This window comes from Cavia porcellus, unplaced genomic scaffold (genome assembly GCF_034190915.1).
Source record: "Cavia porcellus strain 051 isolate PalLab524CR breed Dunkin Hartley unplaced genomic scaffold, mCavPor4.1 scaffold_27, whole genome shotgun sequence".
Classification (NCBI taxonomy): Eukaryota; Metazoa; Chordata; class Mammalia; order Rodentia; family Caviidae; genus Cavia; species Cavia porcellus.
Genome location: NW_026947510.1, coordinates 1,872,024 through 1,892,944, shown reverse-complemented (window position 1 = coordinate 1,892,944; position 20,921 = coordinate 1,872,024). Strand labels below are relative to the sequence as shown.

Genomic DNA, 20,921 nt, shown 5'->3' with positions numbered 1-20,921 from the left:
TTATGTTGCATGGATCAACACCACACAAGGAGTGTTAACACAGTATGCTACAAGCACATCCTAATAAGAGGAAGAACCAGAAGTTCCAGATGCACACTTGCCTCAGCTGACTTGTACAAGTGTGACCCTGTGAAGGCTAGGTTTGTTGGTAACATGTACCTGGACCTCCAGATCTAGCTGAAAGTTGAGCTTTTGCCTTAGTGTAAAATATGATAGATAGTTCCAATCAGTACTGCTGTTTCCAGTCATGTCCCACCTGCTCTCAGGCCATGCTGCTTAGCATGTGGCCAGTACATTTTGCAAAACTCCTTTCCAGGTTCAGTCCTAACACCTAAAAAATGCTTTAGGCAAAAGGATCCATCCTCTCCCTATCCCAAAGCCCATTCTTCTTCTGGCACTCTGCTGTTACTCTAACAAAATACCCAAAAGCAGCATACTTTACAAAGAAAAGAGAGTTGGAGGTTTCCAGAGCACATGGTGTTGGCTCTGACAAGGGTCCTCTTGCCTGGGTCTCATAGTGAAAGCTGACATCATTGAGAGCTTGTGAGAGAACAAGAGATTGCAAGGCAAAAAAGCCAGCGAGCAATTCAGGGTTCAGGCTGGGTCTTTCATCACAGCTCACTCCCTTAGAACTAACTCAAGGTCCCACAAGGGCAACCTCTATCCAGTACCGACAAGGACATCCCAGTGGGCTCCACCACTTAAGGGTCCCAAGAGTCTCTTAACATCACCATATCCAGTACCGACAGGGACATCCCAGTGGGCTCCACCACTTAAGGGTCCCAAGAGTCTCTTAACATCACTATTATGGGAACCACGCTTCCAGCCTTTGTGGGACAACTCTGACCAAGCCACAGCAAGCACTTTGTAGTTGGCTGTCCTTGTGGGGTCCTTGGGCTTTTTTGTGAATCCTAGTGTGTTACTGTCTGGCCACAACTGTGAGTCTTGTCTTCAGAGGTGTGTGGTGATGGTGCAGACTTGTGGGTTGGGCGCAGGAGTTTCCAAAGCTCTTGCTGGGAACTGGGGCTTCTGGGCAGGGGATCCAGTTAGTTCTGAGGCTTCTGTCCTCTTACACACAGGGACTGGGCCTGCTAGGCTGGCCACATGTTCTTGTTTGGGGTTGCTGAGCAGACTCACCAGCACTATACCTTCATCTTCCTGCTTCCTATTCACAGCTTGGAAGAGGAGAGGACTAGGCCTGTTTTCATCTGGGACATTTGCGGTCCTAAAAGAGAGATGCATCACTCTGCTTTTTACCAAATTGCCAAAAGCTGTCCTCTGTAGTAAATGAGGTATGAGTCATCTCCTCTGGTTTTCTTGATGGGGATTCAAATCCTTGGTGGCAAAAGTACCCTCCAGATGGGAAGAGTCATCAGTCCTGAGAGCTGTGACCTGCATTTGAGAGAGGGGACAAAGGCACATAGACTCAGTGCCCTTGAATCTCCTTCCAGGACCCCTCAACTTAAGGCCTTGTGTAGGCTGTGGCCACTGCTGTTGCTTTTGGTCCCTTGTGTCAGCAGAGAGCAGTTCCAGGACCCTGCCACCCAACCCCTACTGACAGACACTGCATGTGTGGATGCCCAGCTTTCTGATGTAAAATGGCACAGTGTTTACACGTAACCCTCTCATGTAGTTGAAATTGTGTCTGAACATCTTACAATGCCTACCAATGTAAACAGTTGTTACATTGAATAACATTTAAGGAGTAATAAGCAAAAAAGTCTCTTTGTATTCATTACAGTTTTTCTTGTTTTTGTGTTGTTTTCTGTCGGTTGTTGATCTGATGGGGAACTGGGGATGTGGAGGGCTACTGTGCAGGAGGATCGGCAGAGAGTTCTCAGGCTGGAGAATTGAATTCATCAGAATGAGGTGGTGCTGGAATGAACTCAGACATTTGTGCTGCTGGGATGGGACGAATGTATTTTATATGTGAAAAAACATGTTGGGGGGACTGGGACAGAATGTCGTGAACTGAGTAACAAATGCATCCTCCAAAATTTGAGTGTTGAAATCTAACTTTCAGGAGCATGGTATTAGGAAACAGGGCTCCGTGAGAGGCCACAGGGTGGTCCTGCACATGGAGTTAGTGCCTGATAAAGGAGGCTCCAGAGCACCTGTTTTCCCTTCTGTGTATGGGGCCACTGTGGAACTCAGGAGTCTGTCCCTTGGAAGGGGGCTCTCACTAAGAACCCAAGCATGCTGGACCCGATCTTGGTCTTCCAGCCTATGAGGAGGTCATTTCTGCAGTTTATGAGTAAGTCAGTCCATAATACTTTGCTATGTCAGCCTAATGGGACTAAGACATGGCTCTGACTAAGACTTTGCATAGGGAGGGGAGGGAGCACCAAGGCACAAAAGACTGGAGGGAAGATGTATGGGAAGGGAGATGGCACGTGGCAGGTCGTGGTCCTGTGTGTCAACAGTTTATCCTGGAAGCCACAGTCAGGTCTGCGTTTTATATAGATCTCCTTGGCAGTGTTGTCTTGGGTTTATTAGCTATCTTTATGGAAATCAGTTGGGTAATACATCTTGAGCACCTTTAAAATGCGCTTATAAAATACTTGTCTTAGTGTGTTTTGTTGCTATAATAAAATACTTGAGGGTGCATTTCTCAGAAAGGAAAGAAATTTATTTCATGCACTGTTCTGGAGTTCCAGAGCATGGTAGGTGATTACCTTCTAGCATGGGCTCTTAGCGGAGAGCATCGTATGGCAGGAACATAAAGGGGAGAGACTGGGCATACTCACAGTGAGCCACTCTCAGGAGATGGAGCTGTTCCTGTAAGGCCCATGCAACTCTGAGGGCCAACATTAATTCCTTCAGCTCCCACTGGCCCTTGTGTCACAGAGGTCCCACTACCTTTCAGTGCCATTATTTTGGAGATCCCTAGGGATGCTTTTTGGGTCATCTGGGAATGACAATAATAATTTCCTCCTTCACAGGGCTTATGGTAAAAGGTATTTTGGGTGGGCTGTACACATTATGTTTGTTTAGTCCTCATAATAATTCTGCAAAGTAAGTCTAATTAGCTCTATTTTAGAAATAAAGAAACTGATATTTTAAAGAGTCAGGTAAACTTAAGATGACCTTTATTAGCTGTTTTTCCAGGACAAATGAATTAAATTTCCTAGAGGAGCTTCCAAGGTGCTACTGTCAAAGAAATAATATTATAATCCAGATTTAAACTAAAGCTCCTAATTGGATTTCCTGCTCATTCGGATTATCTCTGATGTGGTTGATGTTCATTTTTAGCCATTTGAGAGTAGCTTCTGATTCAGAAATCAAGGAGATGAGCCACAATCAAATGATAGGCAGAACTAATAGCTAGTGGCTTTGTTTTAGGTACCACTCAAGGTCACCGGCTCCCACAGTATTCATTCTGTACATACTTGTGGCTCTTATCACATCCTTTGTTTCCATTCTTTATATCTTGTTCCCTTGATAGATTGAAAATTCACCAAGAAAATGATGGCCTTAAATCCACAGCTTCCTCTCACTTAACATCTGCCTGGTCCAGTGCTACGGTTGGGGAAAGAGCAAAAGTTCGCTTTTTCAGAAACAGAAGCATTGTGATCTGAGGAAAAGAGAGACTTCTGAGAATATAGAGCTAAGTACAAGGCATAGGACTTGGCACAGAAAAGATATTTAGGGTTAGGTTCCTGGAAAGGAAGATTTGGAGCTAAGGAAATCTAGGTGATTTTATAAAAATATGTAAAATGTTCTCCCTAGCACTGAGTCAAGAGGATGTGTATCCAGAAACTGACCCTAAGGGGAAAATTCACCTGAAAAGGAAGTGCTTTGGGAGAAGCCAGGAAGGGAGCAGAAGGCAGGGCGGGGGTGGGGGGGGCATAGACTGAGAACTTGGCCAGAGTTACCACCTTTATCTGGAGAATAAATCACAACTCAAACTTTGTCCCCACTGGAGACAGGGTCTTCAGCTCCCATGCCTCCACACCAGTCCATCATCAGCTATTTACAAAGGTAGGAAATTTCCAGGTACTTGTGGCTCTAACCCTGTTGGCAAAGTGCTCTAACATCCCAAGAACCTGCTCTAATATCCCAAGGACCCTGAGTGGTGCCCAAAACAAAGCCACTAGCCATTAGTTCTGCCTGTCATTTGATTGTGGCTCACCTCCTTGATTTTTGAATCAGAAGCTACTCTCAAATGGCTAAAAAATCAAAGAGGTACAGGTGCACGGAGTGAGGAGCCAAGGCACACAGAAGGAAAGCCACAAATATTCAGAGTAGCCGGGGGCATTGATGAGATGGCCTTGATAACAGATCTGCAGCCTTAATTGTGTCCACTACACCACACTGATAGAAATGTCACTAAACCCATGATCTTACAGAACTTCTTCATCTGTAGAGCAGGGATAGTTATTTTACCTGCTTGTATCATGGCATGATTGCAAAAACAAAACAAAATGAACCTGCAACACAGAACTGTGTTGACTGCTAAGTTGTCATGTGAAACCAGACTTTAGGATTATTTCTTTCCCTTCCAAGCCCACTGTGTATAGTCACACTGAGATATCTTGGGCTCCTGTATCAGTACTTGGGCTTGCTGGCATCAGTACTTACAGCCTTTGAAAAGAGCTTGTTCATATTGGGAAGAGAGCAGACACTTTTTTTTAATGCTGATAAATTTTGCAGCATTTTCTTTAATACATAGCAGCCACCTTGAAATACATCTAATTAACACCAGGCACCATGCTGTAGCGGTGTTTGGCTTTGATGTGCTCATCAGCTTCAGTAAGGAAGTATTGGAAAGCTAATCATAACACGACTTAGCTCCTACAAAATGCCTTTTATCTTCAAAGTGGTTTACAACCGGTAATTATTAGAGGAATCAGGGTAAGCAGCAGTCATCTCATAGGGACCTCAAACCATTAGTAAGGGCCTTTCATGTAGCTTCTCATAGAACAAAAGAGTGAGGAGACACGTGTTTAATACCAGGCATCCCAACCTGGAAGAGCTGTTTTATAGAGAGAGGTAAGAGACAGCTGTTCCCTGCCTCCCTAGAGCCAAACAAGGAAATTTGGCCTAATTTGTGGAGAAATGATGCTGGATGGAGCATTGCATAGGCTTGACAGGCTTCAGAGTGGAAAGCTGGCCCCTGTCATGGACAGTCTGAACACCTGCTCCTATACAATCATCGTCCCAGGGACCATGCCATGAAGTCCCCTTCTCTGTAGTAGATTTTTGAGCCTCTCGATGCTATCTCTTCATGTGGCCTTGTAGCTTTTCTCTTTTATTTTGTTCAAATATAATCTGAAGTGCAGGAAGCCATTTGATTTCAATAATAATAATAATAACTAACCCCCATAAAGTGCTAACTACCTTGGGACTTCATTTCACAAATGAGGCTCGGAGACCTCTGAGAACCCATCTGCAGTCACACAGCTCGTGACACAAGCCTTGCAGTTTAGGTTCTAATTCACCATTGCAAGCAGCCCATCAGGAAAGGGATCCAAACCTTCTCTTTACTGAGTGTCAGAGTAGATTTAACAATCTGGTCTGGAGTAGAGAAAGTCTCATTTTTGCAGCCCGTGGTTCCTGTGCTGTGTGCCTTGCCTTTAGCAGGTGTTTGGGGCAGGGAGGGTCTGGGAAGGAGCAGTGCCCATCTCTCTCCTCACTGACTGGATCCTTCTCTCTGCCTCATCTTCTGACCCCACTGGAGAATCTGCCCAGGCCCATGAGCAGTGGAGAGGGGGCACAGATGGGGGTAACCAAGATTTAAGACATATTTGATAATGGCCCTGTCCTGTCATTTAGGGTGGGGGTGTACAGTCTAAAAGGATGTGAGCTGCAGGGGCCTTTGCTGACAGTGCTGGGGCTCCATGTGCCCCCCATCATGACATTTAAGGCAGAAACTTGAGAACCACCTAATAGTTGGTGAGCTGGTAGTGACATTAACCCGATGGGAATACTGGCACGTCAGAAAGTGTAGATGGTATGCATCAGGGCTTCCCCTCCTCACCCTCCCGAATTGATTATTAAATATTGCAGTGTTTGTTTTCTCTGACACTGAGAGTGTATCCCATAATCCAATCTAGTCTGGTATCTCCAGAGTCATTGCAGACCCTAAAGGTTACAGGCACTCACATCACATGTGAGTCCCAAGTCTGGTTCCCACCACGCTCTGACCAAGCAACTATGAAGGCAGAATTTCCTTGACCCACTCCTCAGAGTTGATAAGAGGTTAGAACAGCCCACAGAACTAAGGAAAGCACCGTGTTTACTGTCACTGGCTTCTTATCCAGGACATGACTGAAGAATGACAAACATTCCTCCATGGTGCACACAGGGCAAGGGAAGGTGGGGCTTGGCAAGGGGCATCCTTGACCTCTTTGGGTGCCACCAAGCCCTCCAAGGCCACTGCTCAGGGGTTAGTGATGAGTGACCTCAAGCTGCAGCCCCTCTGCATCCCTGGAGGTCAGGACCAAGACTGAACCCTCTAAACCTCTCATCACCTGTTGGTTCCTTTGGCAGCCGCACCTGTCTTGGAGTTGTCCAGGGGCAGCAGCAGAGTCACCTCATTGGCACAGATTCAATTACAGCTAACAGGGGCTTCTTATGAATAGAAAGATATCCCTACCACGTGGAGAACTCCAAGGAATTTAGGGGCTGTGAGGGGCCAAGAATAAAGCACAGAGATCAAATACATTTTTCTTCATCCTAGTTTCAACCATCACTCCCAGTGATCAGTTAAGACGCATGTATTGAGAACGTGTTATATACGAGGAGCCAGGCTGAGAATTGGTGGGGTGTTTATTCATGTAAATGATAAATGTCAGTTTCATACCTACTGAGACTTACTGAAATGGAGCCTCTTTGCCTTTGAGGAAGACATAAGATACATCTTATGCACTCAAAACGTCTAAGCAGCCAAATTAAGCAGTGTGTCCGAGTACTGGATACACCCAAGAGTCAGTGGAGCTCAGAAGTTGAAAAAGGCCTGGGTGGTCTGGGAAGACATCCTAGAAGAGATGGACTAAGATAGAGAAGATGGAGGCATCTATAAAAGTGACTGGGGAGAGAGACTGTGCTGTGTTTCGATTTGAAAAACTGAGGAGTCTCAAAACCAGTGTAGCTCCATTCTGCCCTGATATTTTTCTCTTCTCTTTGGTGGTAAATTGTCCCGCAGCCTTGTTTGGCTCAAGACACTGGGTAGATAATGTAAACTCTTGGATGTTAGGATTTTCATTAATGAAAGGAGGAAAGAAGGCCAGTCCTGACATGAAAGCTCCATCCTGTGATATTGTGTGAGTTTCTCTAGGCCTCAGTTTCTCCATCTGTGGGAAGCAGAAGGCAGTGCCTACTTCCAGTTAGAACAAGCAAGTTAAAGCATAGAAGGCACTGAGAAACTGCCAGGCATGTGACGAGCCATTGGTAAAAGGCTGGCTCTTATGATTGCTTCCAGGGTGTTTTCAGAGTTGGGAATGAAATGCTGGTTGAAATGGTTGAAGTGACTTCTTTTTAAATTTCACAGTGTGATTGGTATCAATACGAAAGCGTCTTTCATTATTTCATTACTTCCCAAGGAGACATATTGCTATCAGAATTGTGCACTTAAAAGGGTGATTCTGGGAGTGCCTTGGAAATAATCATAGGAGCTAACATTTACCGACTGCTCACTAAATGCCAGGCGTAGTTTCTAAGTGCTTTGCTTTTTGTAAGTTGTTTAGTCCTCACACGAGGTAGGAACCGTCTTCTGCATTTTATATGTGAGAAACTGAGCCCCAGAGAGGTTACTTAACTCCCTCTGTGTCACACAGCTAGAGAAAAATGGGGAAAAAATGGAAAAAGCCAGGATTTGAACCTAGGACATTTAACTCTTAGCATTCCACTGCATCATCTTCATGTAGCTCAAGCAGGGACAGAAACCTTCTCTCTCCATGGTCCTGTAGCAGGCTGGCAGCACCCTGCACACATTCCAGGGCTTTAACATGTCCTGGTGTTCCAGTGATATCCAGCTGCCAGTGTCCATTTCTGTCCCTAGGATTTCTGCAGAGCCAATGTGCACAGCAGGTGAAAATCTGTGGACTCAGCCACCACAGCAGCCCTCCAGTGTCTACAGGGTGGTGTGTGTAAATTCTGCAGCCTGTGGCCCCTGGGATAGGTAACAGAGCTTTGTGCTCTTCACAATTGCAGGGTTTTTCCGGGTTACAAAGGTCCAGGTCTCACCCAAGCTGTCTATAGCCACTGGCTTGGCCCCTTTACTGCCCACCTTCCTTCCTCTGTCTTACTCTCTACTCACTAGACAGGGTTTCCGATTCCTCCCAAACCACAGCTCCTCAGATCGTTGTCACAGGCCCATCTCAGACACACTTGTTCATGTGACTCAAAAAAAATACATTGAAGTCTTAACCTATAGTGCCTTATACTGTGATTTGCTGTTGTTCTTTTTTTGAGACAGGGTCTTACTACATAGTTTAGCCTGGCTCTGAACTTACTTATGTAGCCAAAACTGGTCTCACAGTAGGTATATGCACCACATGTGCCTGGCTCACAATATGATCTTTCAATGTAAGATCAACTGGGCATGATGAGGCACGCCAGTCCTACACTGTGGAGGGTGAAGCTCGAGGATCACCAGCCTGGGATACAGAAGCAGTTCAAGGCAGCCTGAGCTACACAGCAAAACTGTCAAAAAAAAAAAAAGTAGGATCCTGTTAGATATGATCAGCCAAGTTGGGAGGAGATCATTACGGTGGACTTTAATCTAATATAACTCGTGTTCTCCTAAAAGGGGAAGGTGATGGGCACATGTGATGATGGAGGTGGAGATTAGAATGGTGGACAGAGGCAGCTGTAAGCCAGAGAACAGCAAGTGTGGACAGCCACTGAGAGACAGGAAAAGGAAGGGAGGGTATTGCTCAGAATACTGAAGGGCATGATTTCAACTTTGAGTTTCCAGACCTGTGAGAAGCAGGTTTCTAGCTTGCACTCCTCTGTTATAGAAGCCCAAGGGAGAGGCTACATCTCTCTGCTGAGGTTTTGATTCTTCCCAAATTTTCTCCTTCCAAGTGTCCCCCCAGGGTACCCTTCTGTGATGAGCATCCACACACATTTATATGAAACTGCTTTGCAAACCTTTGCCTTCCTGCCCCCTCTGCAGCTGGGCAAGACATACCTGTATCCATCATCCTTTGGCATTACCAGCCCAGGGTGGATCATTGAGACTTTGGCACACAGCTGCAAAGAATGCAGTCCTCCCATTGACACCTGGGTAATTAAAGGGACTTCAAGTCTCTTGGAGCTCCTGGAGGTGCTTTGAGAGCTTTAAATTTCTTAGCTGTGGCAGGAAGAATTGAAAGTGATCAGGGTAACTTAGTGGCTGCTTCAGGTTGGCACAGGTATGGCAGGGCAGGAAGTACTGGCTGCTCCTTATCTCCACTGAGCTGGATTAAGGGGAAACTGCACATAACCCTGAGGAGGGAGTTAAGTTTGCTGTTTGAACTTTCTGATTTCACAGTTGCTAAGCTGTGAGAATTGCTCTGGAGACCTGGGAAATTTTCCTAGAAGTGCTTATGGGCTGTGTAAATTTCATCCTCCTATAAAGGCTTTCACAAACTATCCTGAAGGGAAAAGAGTGATCTGAAAAATTAGAGATAGGTGAGTAAAACCCAAATATAAAACTCCAGGAACAAAGTATTTTTGTCACCTTAGTTTAAGCTGTGATCTCTTGAGTACAATAGCAATAGCACAATAGACTTTTAAACATTGAACTCTACCAAAATTTTAAACTTCTACTCTTTGAAACACATCATCTAAGAGAAAGAAAAGGAAGCTATGAACAGGGGCAAAGTATTTACAAAACATATATCTGATAGAGAGTTTTGCCATCGTGACTTCCCGCCATTTTATTCCATGAGCACAGGAGATTGGATCCATGGCATCATGCTCTCCAGCTATGTGCATATTTAGGTTTAAATGTTATCATGTATTTAAAATTCAGACTTCTACCTCTAGAGAGTCTTCAGATGAAAAATTCAAGTATGTTATGACTTTCTTTTGTCACATTAACTAAGGTTTTTCACTAAGAACGTATTACAATTTTGGAATTCCCCAAACATAGACTGTCAGAGCTAGGAGGGGGTTAAAGACAAATGCCTGCAGTCTCTTTGTGAGCAGATGCAGAAGTCAAGGCTAGACTGGTGGTGACTTGCTTAGGGCCATGTGAGGAACAGGGGGTCCAGCCTGGAATCCAGGCTCTGTGTGCCTTCTTCCTATCACCTGGCAAGCAGCTCCTGCAAACCCTCCAGAAGCATCTTTAGAATCTGCACTAGGTATTGACTGGTGATTCTGCTTAGGCTGAATGCAGCCTGGACTGTCACTAAATCCAGCCTGGTGAGAGTTCAACACATACAGGGATCTCCCTGTGAATGGGGGATATCTCTTCCTGCCTGAACTGCAGAGCTCAGGCTCTGCCAGAGAGAGGTCTTTAATAGCAGGAAACAGCTCCCTAGAAGCTGGAAGCTTCAAGTGGCATAGGAGATAATGTATCTGGGTGGGGAGCAGTCTTTACCCAAGGCCATGCTGCATAGTTAGCATGGAAAAAGTGGGATCAAGACTACAATTGTACATGTTATAAGAGCTTGGATTTAATCTCAGCTTTTGCACTAACTTACTATGTAGTATTGGGAAAGTCACAACCTGTCTGAACTCCAACATTCTCATTGTTAAAATGGTCCTATTCTACTATTCCAAAATGGAGATGATAATATATATCTGAGAGGGTTATGAAAATTCCATGAACAATATATGTGGAGGCCACAACACGGTGCCTGCATCTAGGAAATGATGAGCGTCATCTGTTTTATCAGGATCTGTTAGTTTTATGTGGTTGCTTTAGTCTTGCTGTTGCTTGAGTTAGAGAAAATTGTTTTCAGGCCCACCATACCACCTTTCAGTCTGGAAATGTCTGCTATCTGCTCTCCTCTCCCCTTTAGATGGGCTTAGCACCGCCAAGCACATTTCCCTTACCCTGAGTTGCTAATTAAGAGGTGGTTGCTGAGAGATGTCAGGACACACCAGTGGGGAGCACTGTGCCTCATTGTATGCCCTGTCCTCTGATTCTCTTCAGCCTCTCCATCCCCATCACATCACCTCTCTCTCTCATCTTCCATATTTAGGTTCTGAAAAGAGGAAGGAATTCACAGATCGGGATGGCTTGTCCTGACAGGAAGGAGGACTCCCAGCCCCGGAGTCCTAGCTGGGGCCTGAAGCGGAGCAGGGCCTGCCTGACCCAGGAGCAGGTAGCCAGCCAGTTGGCTATGCTGAGAAAGGCACAGGAATTCTTCCAGACCTGTGATGTGGAGGGCAAGGGCTTCATTGCCAGGAGAGACATGCAGGTAAGGAGGGTCTGGGCATGCACTTGGAGCAACGGAGGACAGGCTACTCTTTGTCTTGGGCCAGGGCTTCCCTTGTGGGGTGATGCTTTTCACAGAAAGAACCACATCCACCCTGCCCCAAAAGGAGCCATAAGGGTTGAATCTCCTGGGCTCTTTCCATGTCAGGCCTTTACTTGCTGCCTGTCTTGGGTAGTTTTGCTTCTCTGACTCAGTGGCTCCCCAGGGTTTTAGGAAATGGTGATGGTGACATAAAGGACTTAGATAGGGCAAGGAGAAGGAGCCCCTAAAACCATGGGTAGAAAAGCATTGACTCACCGCTTCACAGAGATACCGGGTTATAATGAAGTCCTTTCTGCCACGTGGCGCTGGAGGGGGAGCAGTGTCACATTCCACAGGAGAGGAGGGCATTTCTGGAAGTCACTTAACCTATCTCAGCTCCCGGAAGCAGGGTAGGGAGAGGACAGCAGGGCTGTGCGTGCTGTGCTCCTGGGAAACTTCACTCCCAAGACGCCAGCTCAGCTCCTTTCTTCCTCAGCCTTCCCTCTCCTGACCCAGGCAGAGGGTAGGGAGCCCTCTGGCACTTGTTTCTACTCTCTGTTTGATTCTCTGAGGTTCTGCTGTTACCTGTGAGCAATGGAGCAACTGTAGTCTTCTCTTCTTCAGGCTGAGAAAGTGCTCCACACCTTTTGACTAGGCTCCATCCCTTTAGTCATGTGTGCTGGCCATGTCTGCAGGAAAAGATGCTGAGGAAGAGAGCAGTCCCCTCACAGGGTACTCTGGCTCCTGGGGAAAGTGCACGTGGCCAATGGTGTCCCTGGAGCAGATCCGAGGGCACCTTACCTCTGATCCCACAGCTGCTGTGGGTATGGTCACCCACTGTGCCCAGCGTCCAGCTCCTGGGCATCCCTGCATTCCTCAGCCTCAGCTCCCTCCTAGGTCAGCAAGCAGGGGAGCTTGCTTTGTCCTGTGAGCCTGAAGGTGAGTAGGAGGACAAGTGCCAGGGAGGGGCAGAGGGAGGAAAAATCCTAGAGACCCCAGTTGTTTTAATAAAGGATGAATCAGGGACTCTTTTTCTTTTTTCTCTTTCGTAAATAAACGAAAAGAAAGAAAAACATCTGCATACAGCAAGACTGAGTATGCAGTCATCCTAGAGGTTAGGAAAGGGTCTATGCCCATTACCAAGTAGCCAGCCCTGCAGGGCACAGGCGGAAGCAGAGGCCACACAGGAGAAGCAAGGTTTGGTGATCACATGTAAAACTGATTTTAGTGAGGGGGTTGGAACTCAAGGCTGTACGCATTCTAGGCACTGGGCTGTACTCCATCCTAATCCTGGGGATTTTTAAAGTCAGGGTCCCTGGTGGCTCCTTGGAAGACCAGAGGTGGTTGGCAGGTAAAAGTTAGGAGCATGAGCCGTCATGTACTGGGGTCCCTGTGTGGACGGACCATCTGCTGCAGGGACACTGGTGATGGAAGTTGATCTGTGTGGCAGCATAGGGTCTACAGCCTCCTTGGCAGGCCCTTGGCCTCTCACTGTCCTTCAGGTGCTGTGCTGACCCATCCTGGCAAGCTGCGGTAGGTATTCCTTTCAGGCTGGGGTCTAGTGCAGTACCCTAGAGAATCGTGGGGCTGAGGGCCCCAAGTGACAGCCAGCCCTGCCTCAGGGAAAAAGGAAGACACGCAGAGAGCGACAGGCAGGCAGAACTGCAAAGGATTCCATGAACTGGCAGAGAGAGAAGGATAGATAACAAACCTAGAGCCTGTAAAACCTTGTTTTGTTCTCCAGATTCTTTTCGTTGTTGTTTTTGTGGGGGTTTTTTTTGTTTGTTTGTTTGTTTTTTAAGTAAAACGATTGTCCGCCAACACCAACTCCAGTATCTGCTTCCTCAGTGCTGACTAGATTTCTTGGCTAAACCGGACTGTTGAGAATTCTTTTAGAGGTTGGCAAACTAACCAAATCTGGCCCATGGCCTGTTCTTACAAGTAAAGCTTTATTGGAACATAGCTGTGATTGTTCATTTCCATTGTCCATGTCCCTGGCTGCCTTCACACCACAGTGACAGACTTGAGTACTAGTGACAGAGTCAGTGCCTACACAGGCCAGAGGACAGACACGGGCCCTTCATGGAAGGAACTAGCCCACTTCTGATTTTAGGGTAACAGTCAGCTGTCGATGTTGTGGTTGGTTGTCTTGGGTTTTGACTTGGATCTGTGGCACGCCGGCATGTGAACCATGTAAGTCTCCTGACGCCTGAGGCTGTGATTCATGGGCTTCGAGGGCATCATCGCCACCTCCCGGCAGCAGAGCAGAGTGAAGTGAGCTGACAAACTAGGGCGCTGAAGCCCAACTCACAGACCTGAAAATCTCTCCATCAACACAGCAGAGACGCATGTCTCAGCCTAGTGGGAGGGCGCATTGTGATTTTTGAAAATTGTGAAAAAATATACATTACATAATTTGCCATCACAGTCATTTTTACCTGTTCATGGAGTTGGGCACATTCATTTACTGTGCACCCATCACCATCATCCATCCACAGAGCTCGTTTCACCTTGCAAAGCAGTAAGTCTCCTTTTATCCCTCCCCCAGCCCTGGACATCACTGTCTGCTTTCTGCCTCTAGGAATCTCACTACATACAGTTTCTGCCCCCTGGGTCAGGCTTATTTCACGCAGTGTAATGTCCCGTGCTCAGCAGTGTTGTAGAACTGTCAGAATTTTCTTCTTCTTTAAGGCTGAATATGCCAGTGTGTGTACTGGCCACGTTTTGTTTCAGTTGATGGACTTTTGGGTGGCTTCTGCCCCTTATGTATTTGTAAAAAAATTCTGCTCTTGACATGGCATGTCCAACTGTCTATTTTTGCTTTCTTTTAGATCCATACCCAGGTGCTGGATTATTTATTTCTAAATTTTTGAGAAACCATCACCCCATTTTCCATGGTGGCTGGACCACTCCATATGATTTTAGGTGTGAGCAATCTATCCTACCTGGGAGGAAGACAGGACACTTCTGTGGGGGGGGGGCACTGTCCTGTTGCTTTGTCTCCAGCAGCTTCATCTTTTATCCAGGCTATGTGAGGAGCAGTGACTTTGTGCCAGAGGACATTTCATAGTGTCTGGGGACATTTTTAAGCAAAATGATAGGAAAGGGAGATCCTGTTAATGTCTAGAACACAGAAGTGAGGGTTGCTGCTGAGTATCCTAGAAAGCACAGGACACCCTGTCTCCTACTTTCCCCTCCCTTCACTGTCCCCAACGAAGAACTGTCCATTCCCAGGTACTGGAAGTACAGGGTTTGGAAAACATTGGTCTACATCAAGCTATGAGGCAACCCAAGCACAAAGCAGATACAGGTGGCTGTACCCCCTGAGTCCTCCACTCTTCTCCTGAAGATACTTGGCATGGCTGAGCTGTGGTGCTTCCACAGGAGGGAGGGTTCAGTTCTGACCATGGAAATGCATCTCCTCTGGTTTTCTCTTTAATGAAGTTTTGCTTGAGCATGTTATAGGTCACAGAGCCATGTGCTTTAAGCTATGTGAGTCATGCTTACCAGTCAGTGGCCAGGAGGGCACAGAATCTGCCTGGAGCATATCAAAAGGTATTCATGGCTCCAGAGCCTTTGCCCTCAGTACTGTGGCAGCTCCAGATCCTGCAAGTTCCAGTTTGTGAGACCTTGCTGGAGTCAGCAGACGAGCTGGTCAGGATATGGAGCATTTGAGGTCCAAACATAGTGCTCCCTAGGTGTGAGTGGCAGATTTCCTTCCACCTCTCATACTAAATACTGAAGTGTTATGTTTTGCTAGCATGTGACTGCCATTGGGGTCAGGATAGTGAGCAAAAATGACTGAGGGCCCAACTCAGATTGAGATAAGAATTGTGATAGAGAGATTAAGGTTTGGGGAGCCGGTGTGCCCTGTGCCACCCCACCCTGGGGAGCTTTAGGAAATGATGGAGGAGCAAGAGAGGAAAAGGAATCAAGGGTTGGAGATGGGTAGGGAGACTGGTGTGTCAAGGAGCCCTTCAGCCTCAGACTAGAGGCGTACACACAGCCTTCCTCTCATTTCTCTTCCTTTCCCCCTGCCTGCTCCCTGGATGTGTGCAAAGGTAGGCTGGCAAAAGGGGCCTTGGTGTGATAAGCGTAGGCGTGAACAGGTGATGCAGGTGAGGATGAACACAGTGGGAAATCACTGGACCGTTCTTCACACCCCAAGTGGGAAACTGGCTCTTTCTCCCTACTGTGGTCTCCACGGCCACTGCAGGCAAATCTCAGAGCCCTACCACCACCGTGGAATAAATAATCTTCTTTCCCTCCACCCTACTTATCTCAGTTAAAAATGTAGACAGTGCCAAAGGCCCAGGGGGCCAGACCAGAATAAATTGATTTTTGCATGGCACTGCAAGCCCTGAGAAGAAAGATAAATAAGAGATAATTATGGTTATTAAAACTAAAATACTTTTCAAGTGGGGCCAACAGAAAAAGATGAAAGAAGCTGGTGTAGTGCAGTTTGCACAAAAGGCAGTGGGCACCGAGTGCCAGGACAGGAAGAGTGAGGATTACTGGGAAGACAGTGTGGCTGCTCCCATCTTCACTGCCAGCCGAAAGAGGAAGTGGGAGGGGTTGGGATTAGACAGTGGGCAGGAGTTTGGTCAGAAATGTTGTGAGATTCAGGAGCATGCCAACAGTGAGATCTGCAATAACTTTCCCCAGTTCATGCCAGCAGGGAAGAAGGTGCCCATGTGTGGGGTGGTTTGGGTGAGAGGCACATTGAGGGTCCCACTGTCCTCCGGAATTTATTCCAGCTCATCCCTAGCACATTTTCATCAGGTCCAGCAATCCTGGTGGGAGGAAGGCTCATCATAAGGAAAGGCCTGGAATCCCCAGGTATGACTGGAGATAGTCACTTCGAGCTTGCAAAACTGATTTCTTCTCTGCCAGTGTTCTTGTGACTTTTGAGACAGCTGGTTTATGGATGTTGATAAGCCAGAGGTAGATGCCAGGCAGACACACTTCTAAGGTCTTTGTACACACTTGCTCTCCTTGCCTTCATATTTAGTTCAGTCTTTCCAAGTGGCTTGCACTCCAGCCTCTCTCCCCACTCCATAACACCCCCTGCTCCTTTAATGCAGGATGTGCCAAATTAAACTCTAGCTTATCATCCAGAAAGTAGCTGTAGGATCACTGCTGCCAGTGATGTTAAGGGCTCTTCAATTTCTCTGATGGGCAGATAGATGCCTTTCTGCAAAAGTCAGTGTTTATGGTCTTCAGCCATCAGTCATTTCTGCAGAAGCAGCTTTGTGCCATCCCTCATCCCTTTGGTAACTGGCAGGAAGAGGAACAGTGACCTGAGACATAATGAGGTCTCTTGGGAAGTCCTCATCTGAACATAGAGGACTGAGGTAGAAGAGGCACTTGCAGCAGAAGGCCAGAGGGCAGTGGCAACAGCTCAGCCCTTTTGCCCCGTTGCGATCTGTGGGTCCCTGCCCTTCCTTCTCCTCAAGGGCCACGATTACTTATGACCTTGTGCACCTATTACCAATCCTCCTTTAAACCCCAGATACTTCTGGGGGACTGATACCTAATGCCTCTGGTGGTTAACTTACCAGGAATTTGTGGCTGGCTGGGAGGGGACAGGAGTGGGTTCCAGATGGGGTAAGGAATTCGGAGCATGGGGAGAAGGACTCAGCACAGGTCCATGGGTGCCTGTACAGCAGTGCTGACACTCTGGAGGCCTCTGTCTAGGAAGGCACCTGGAAGTGAGCAATGCCCCCGCCAGGGTAGGAGCAGCAGTGACACAGCCTGGCAGGCGGGAGGTGCTTTCTCAGGGCAGGGAAGTTTGGCTCTGTGCTTGCTCACTGAGTGTCTTGTGATACTGTCTTTCCTTCCCTGCTGTCCCTCCGGATTCACTGTGTCTTCTGTTTACCCCTGTGATCTCCTGCAACTGCTCAACACTGTGCCATGCAGTGCTTTGCCCCTGGGTTTCTTCCCCTGCAGTCTTGGCCCACTGTAGACACTGAGGACAACGATGCCTTGGAGTGAGACCTAGGTTTGCCTGAGTCATTGTTTGACCTTGGGACAGGCTTTGTCTGTAAAATGGGGGTAACAGTGCCTGTCTCAAAGTGTTGTCATGATAGGTAGAGAGATAGATAGACAAACAGATGGATTAGATAGAATGACACATACATACATACATGTGTGCACATTCATACATTTACTTATAGACCACCTAGTGACCTAGTCAGCACCCAGTCAATGGGATCTGTCCTAATGTGCAAGGGACGAGGCGATGGTAAGACAGTGAACATGCAGAAGTGCACCCCTGGCTTTTTCAGGCACGGCCAAACTCCAAGTGTCTTTTGGCAGATGAGCCCAAGACCAGCCTCTGGCACCAAAGGACCTTAACCAGTGAGTCTGCATTGTTTTCAGAGGCTCCATGAGGAGTTGCCCCTCAGCCTGCAGGACCTGGAGGATGTGTTTGATGCACTGGATGCTGACGGCAATGGTTTTCTGACCCCAGAGGAGTTTGCTACTGGATTTAGTAAGTGCCATTGGGAGCTGGGGATCATGGAGTGATGGGTTACCTAAAGCTGTGATAAGCTGCATTCCCAGCCTCTACAGGTCTGCAGACCACAGACTACCAGATTTCCTGCCCTGGACAAAAAGATGGGATGATTGAATGGCTCATTCCAACCCAAACCTGGCTGAGTCTTCAGAGTTGAGGGAGACTAGCTGTTAGAGGAACTTTTCGAAATTTTGAAGAAAGCATTCATACTCAGGGTAACTAGGGGAAAGCAGAGCTGAGACCCATACCATGTATCAGCTTCTTGTGAGAGACCATGTAGTTTAAGCAGAAATCTCAGATGCCTTTCCAGACATCAGGATAAGACAGATTTCTGTACTCCAGGCAACCTGAGTGTGGAGGAAGCAAGTCATCCGTGTGAAGCAGAGGGATGGGGGCGGGGGGTGACAGGCAGCCAGCTGCTGGAAAGGATAGAGGGAAGGGTCCCACATTCAGAGAAATCAGTGAAGAGCTGTGTTCTGAGTGAGGACCACGAGAGAGAGAGGCCTTATACCTGTCACACTGCATGATTTTCCCAGTCTTTAGCATCTCTGCAGAATGCTTACGGACGTGCAAACAATGTGAAATCTGAGCCATGGAGTGCTACAGCTTTGCAATGTGAAATGTCCCTTTTGCTTCCTTCTGATGAACCTCAAGTGGTTCCCACCTACAGAAAAAGCTACGCTCTTCCTGAGTGAGGACTATGTAATTCAGATCTCTATACTTGCCACCCCAGGGCACTTCTTCAGTCAGAGTAACTCAAGTCAGGAGAACGAAGATGAGCAGGTGGCCCAACTCCAGGAGGAAAAGGTGTACCAGTCCAGAGGGGACAGGGACCTGGGGGATGTGGACCAGGATGAGGAAGCCCAGTTCCAGATGCTGATGGACAAACTCGGAGCCCAGAAGGTGCTGGAGGAGTAAGTGGGGATGGGACTTGGGAATGAGCCCAGCCTGCTTATTGCCTCACTAAGAGCCCCAGTGCCAGCTCCATGTTTGGTGCTAGAGAGAGGACCCTGCTTTCTACCACCTGTCCTTTGCCGAACCTGTTATGTGTCAACTGTGTCTCTGCAATTAATTTTTCCTTTGGCAGACCTTCCCCTTCTCCTCCTCCCCCATCCTCTCCTCTCTCCTCACTCCCTGCTCCGCATGATCACCACAGACCTCAGAGCTGCCTTGCCTCTAATGCTGCTCTCACGTCAGGCTGTGCACCTCTCAGGCTTCTTGGGGAATTCTCCCCTAGGCTTCCTGGCGCCATCAGATCGGCGCATTCCCACCTTCAGTGGAGCTGGACCCAGTCTCCAGGTTGCAGTGCACGGTGCATCCCAGCTCCCAACCAGGTTGTGCCTGGCAGAGGACCCTCAAGCAGAAGCCTGTGCACAGCCAGTCCCTGTGTAAACCAAACTCGGTGAGGAAGAACAGCTGGGAAACTAACCAGTTTTATGAGCCTTCAGCTTGGATCCTCAGTAGCTCAGCTGAACATTTTAGATGGCTGAACTTGAATAAAACAATATACCTTTGTTTCCCACCCCACCCCCCAAAATGATTTGGAATACAGAGACACGTGGACTTGGACCCTGGCATTTAAAATCAAGTAGAAAATAAAGCAAAATAATAAAATGTGATGCTATTGCTGATAGAAACAAGACACTGGGCCTGAACAGCATGCAGCACTTTTGCCCTTTGCCCATCATCTTTATCGTGGTCATTTTTGGTGTTTGGGTGTAGGGTTGGTCTGAGGTTTCATGCAGGGTGGAAATAGCCTCATGACTGGAGCTGCTGTTTCTTGAGCTTGGGAGGAGGACCATGGTGAGAAATGATGAAGAAGGAGCCAGATGGAAGCCCACACACAATATATACCCAAAGCTGTGTGCATCTTTCAGCAAATGGTCTGGTAGAAAAGTGCGCACCAGGCAAGAAGGGGCCTGGCGAAGGCCTGGAGGGAGCCTGAAGGGGCCCCAGAGGAGAGGGGCTTGCAATTTCTCTCCAGCACCTGTGCCTAGAGCAGCCACTTTGCTGGCTGGGGTGGCGGAGCTGGTACACACCACACCAGGGACACAGGTGGTTGCTGGGGAAACCCCTTGGTCACATAACTGACTGATCTCTAGCTAGAATGAGAGACCACAACACAGTGACACCGTCAGTGGCCTGATGAAGCCTCCTGTTGGGGAGTGGGGAGGAGAGGGCAGTGCAGTAAGCAAGCCAGGGAACTGCCATGAAAATGAAGGTCTTGTCCCTCACCTCCTCTCAGGGCAGCCAGTTTCCCAGCAGGGATTTCAAGTCAGAATTCATCAGCCTCTGCTCTGAGGGCTTGTGTCAGAGGCTTGTACAGAACCGAGCCAACGTGGACTGTCTGAAAATGAAACCTTGGGGAGCCAACATGGACTATGTGGAAATGAAAACTTTGGGGGAGGTTTTGAGAGTCATCTCTAAGATCTGATTATAGAAGGGAATGGTCAAAAATTTCCCCGTCACTAATGTGAGCTCACACTGTACCATGAGGGAACCAGCCCTGACCAGGAGACCACCAGATAAGACAAGAGAAGAAGCTTCTCAAGAATGAAGACTTCAGAGGTGTCTAGAAATTGTGCTTATCAGAATTATTCGTGTGCCGTTCTAGAAGAAAGATTCTCAGTATCCTTTGTAGCCTCCTGCATCCTTCCAAGAGAGGTAGCCCTGATGTGTCCAGAAGTAATAGACTGAATCTCTGCACTCCCACTTTTTTATTGGCGGTCTGATTGACTGAGTGATTTGTCAGGTTGGTGGGTTAGTGGAAGCTGGAAAGTCAGCAGCTTTGGTATCTGGTGATGTCACTCTTCCTGATTCACAAATAGCAGTTCTTAGAGTAGAAAAGATGAACTTGGGCCTCTTTTACAAGGGCGCTAATCCTTCCCTTAAGGGCTCTGTCTTTGTGCTCTGCTCAGCCCCTAGTGGCTCATCTCTTCACACCATCATCGTGTGGGCCAGAATTTCAATGTATGAATTGGACCACAGGGAACAACCACAGAGCAGGA

At 47.5% G+C, this 20,921-nt stretch overlaps 1 protein-coding gene across 12 annotated transcripts in view; it reads left to right on the top strand.

The window, feature by feature from the left end:
• Cracr2a (calcium release activated channel regulator 2A) overlaps positions 1-20,921 on the top strand; it is a 117,069-nt gene that overhangs the window by 34,581 nt on the left and 61,567 nt on the right. For 9 of the 12 annotated variants that reach the window (XR_010043671.1, XR_001199734.2, XR_010043672.1 and 6 more), the window contains 3 exons: positions 11,139-11,357; positions 17,778-17,889; positions 18,647-18,827. Coding sequence is in view for 9 of the 12 variants with exons in the window: in XM_003463295.5 (XP_003463343.2) it covers positions 11,172-11,357; positions 17,778-17,889; positions 18,647-18,827 (479 nt within the window). In the remaining 3 variants the exon portion in view is untranslated. Of the gene's footprint in view, positions 1-1,175; positions 1,293-11,138; positions 11,358-17,683; positions 17,890-18,646; positions 18,828-20,921 lie in introns of those variants that run through there. The other 3 variants (XM_063237696.1, XM_063237701.1, XM_063237702.1) reach the window with 3 other exon arrangements.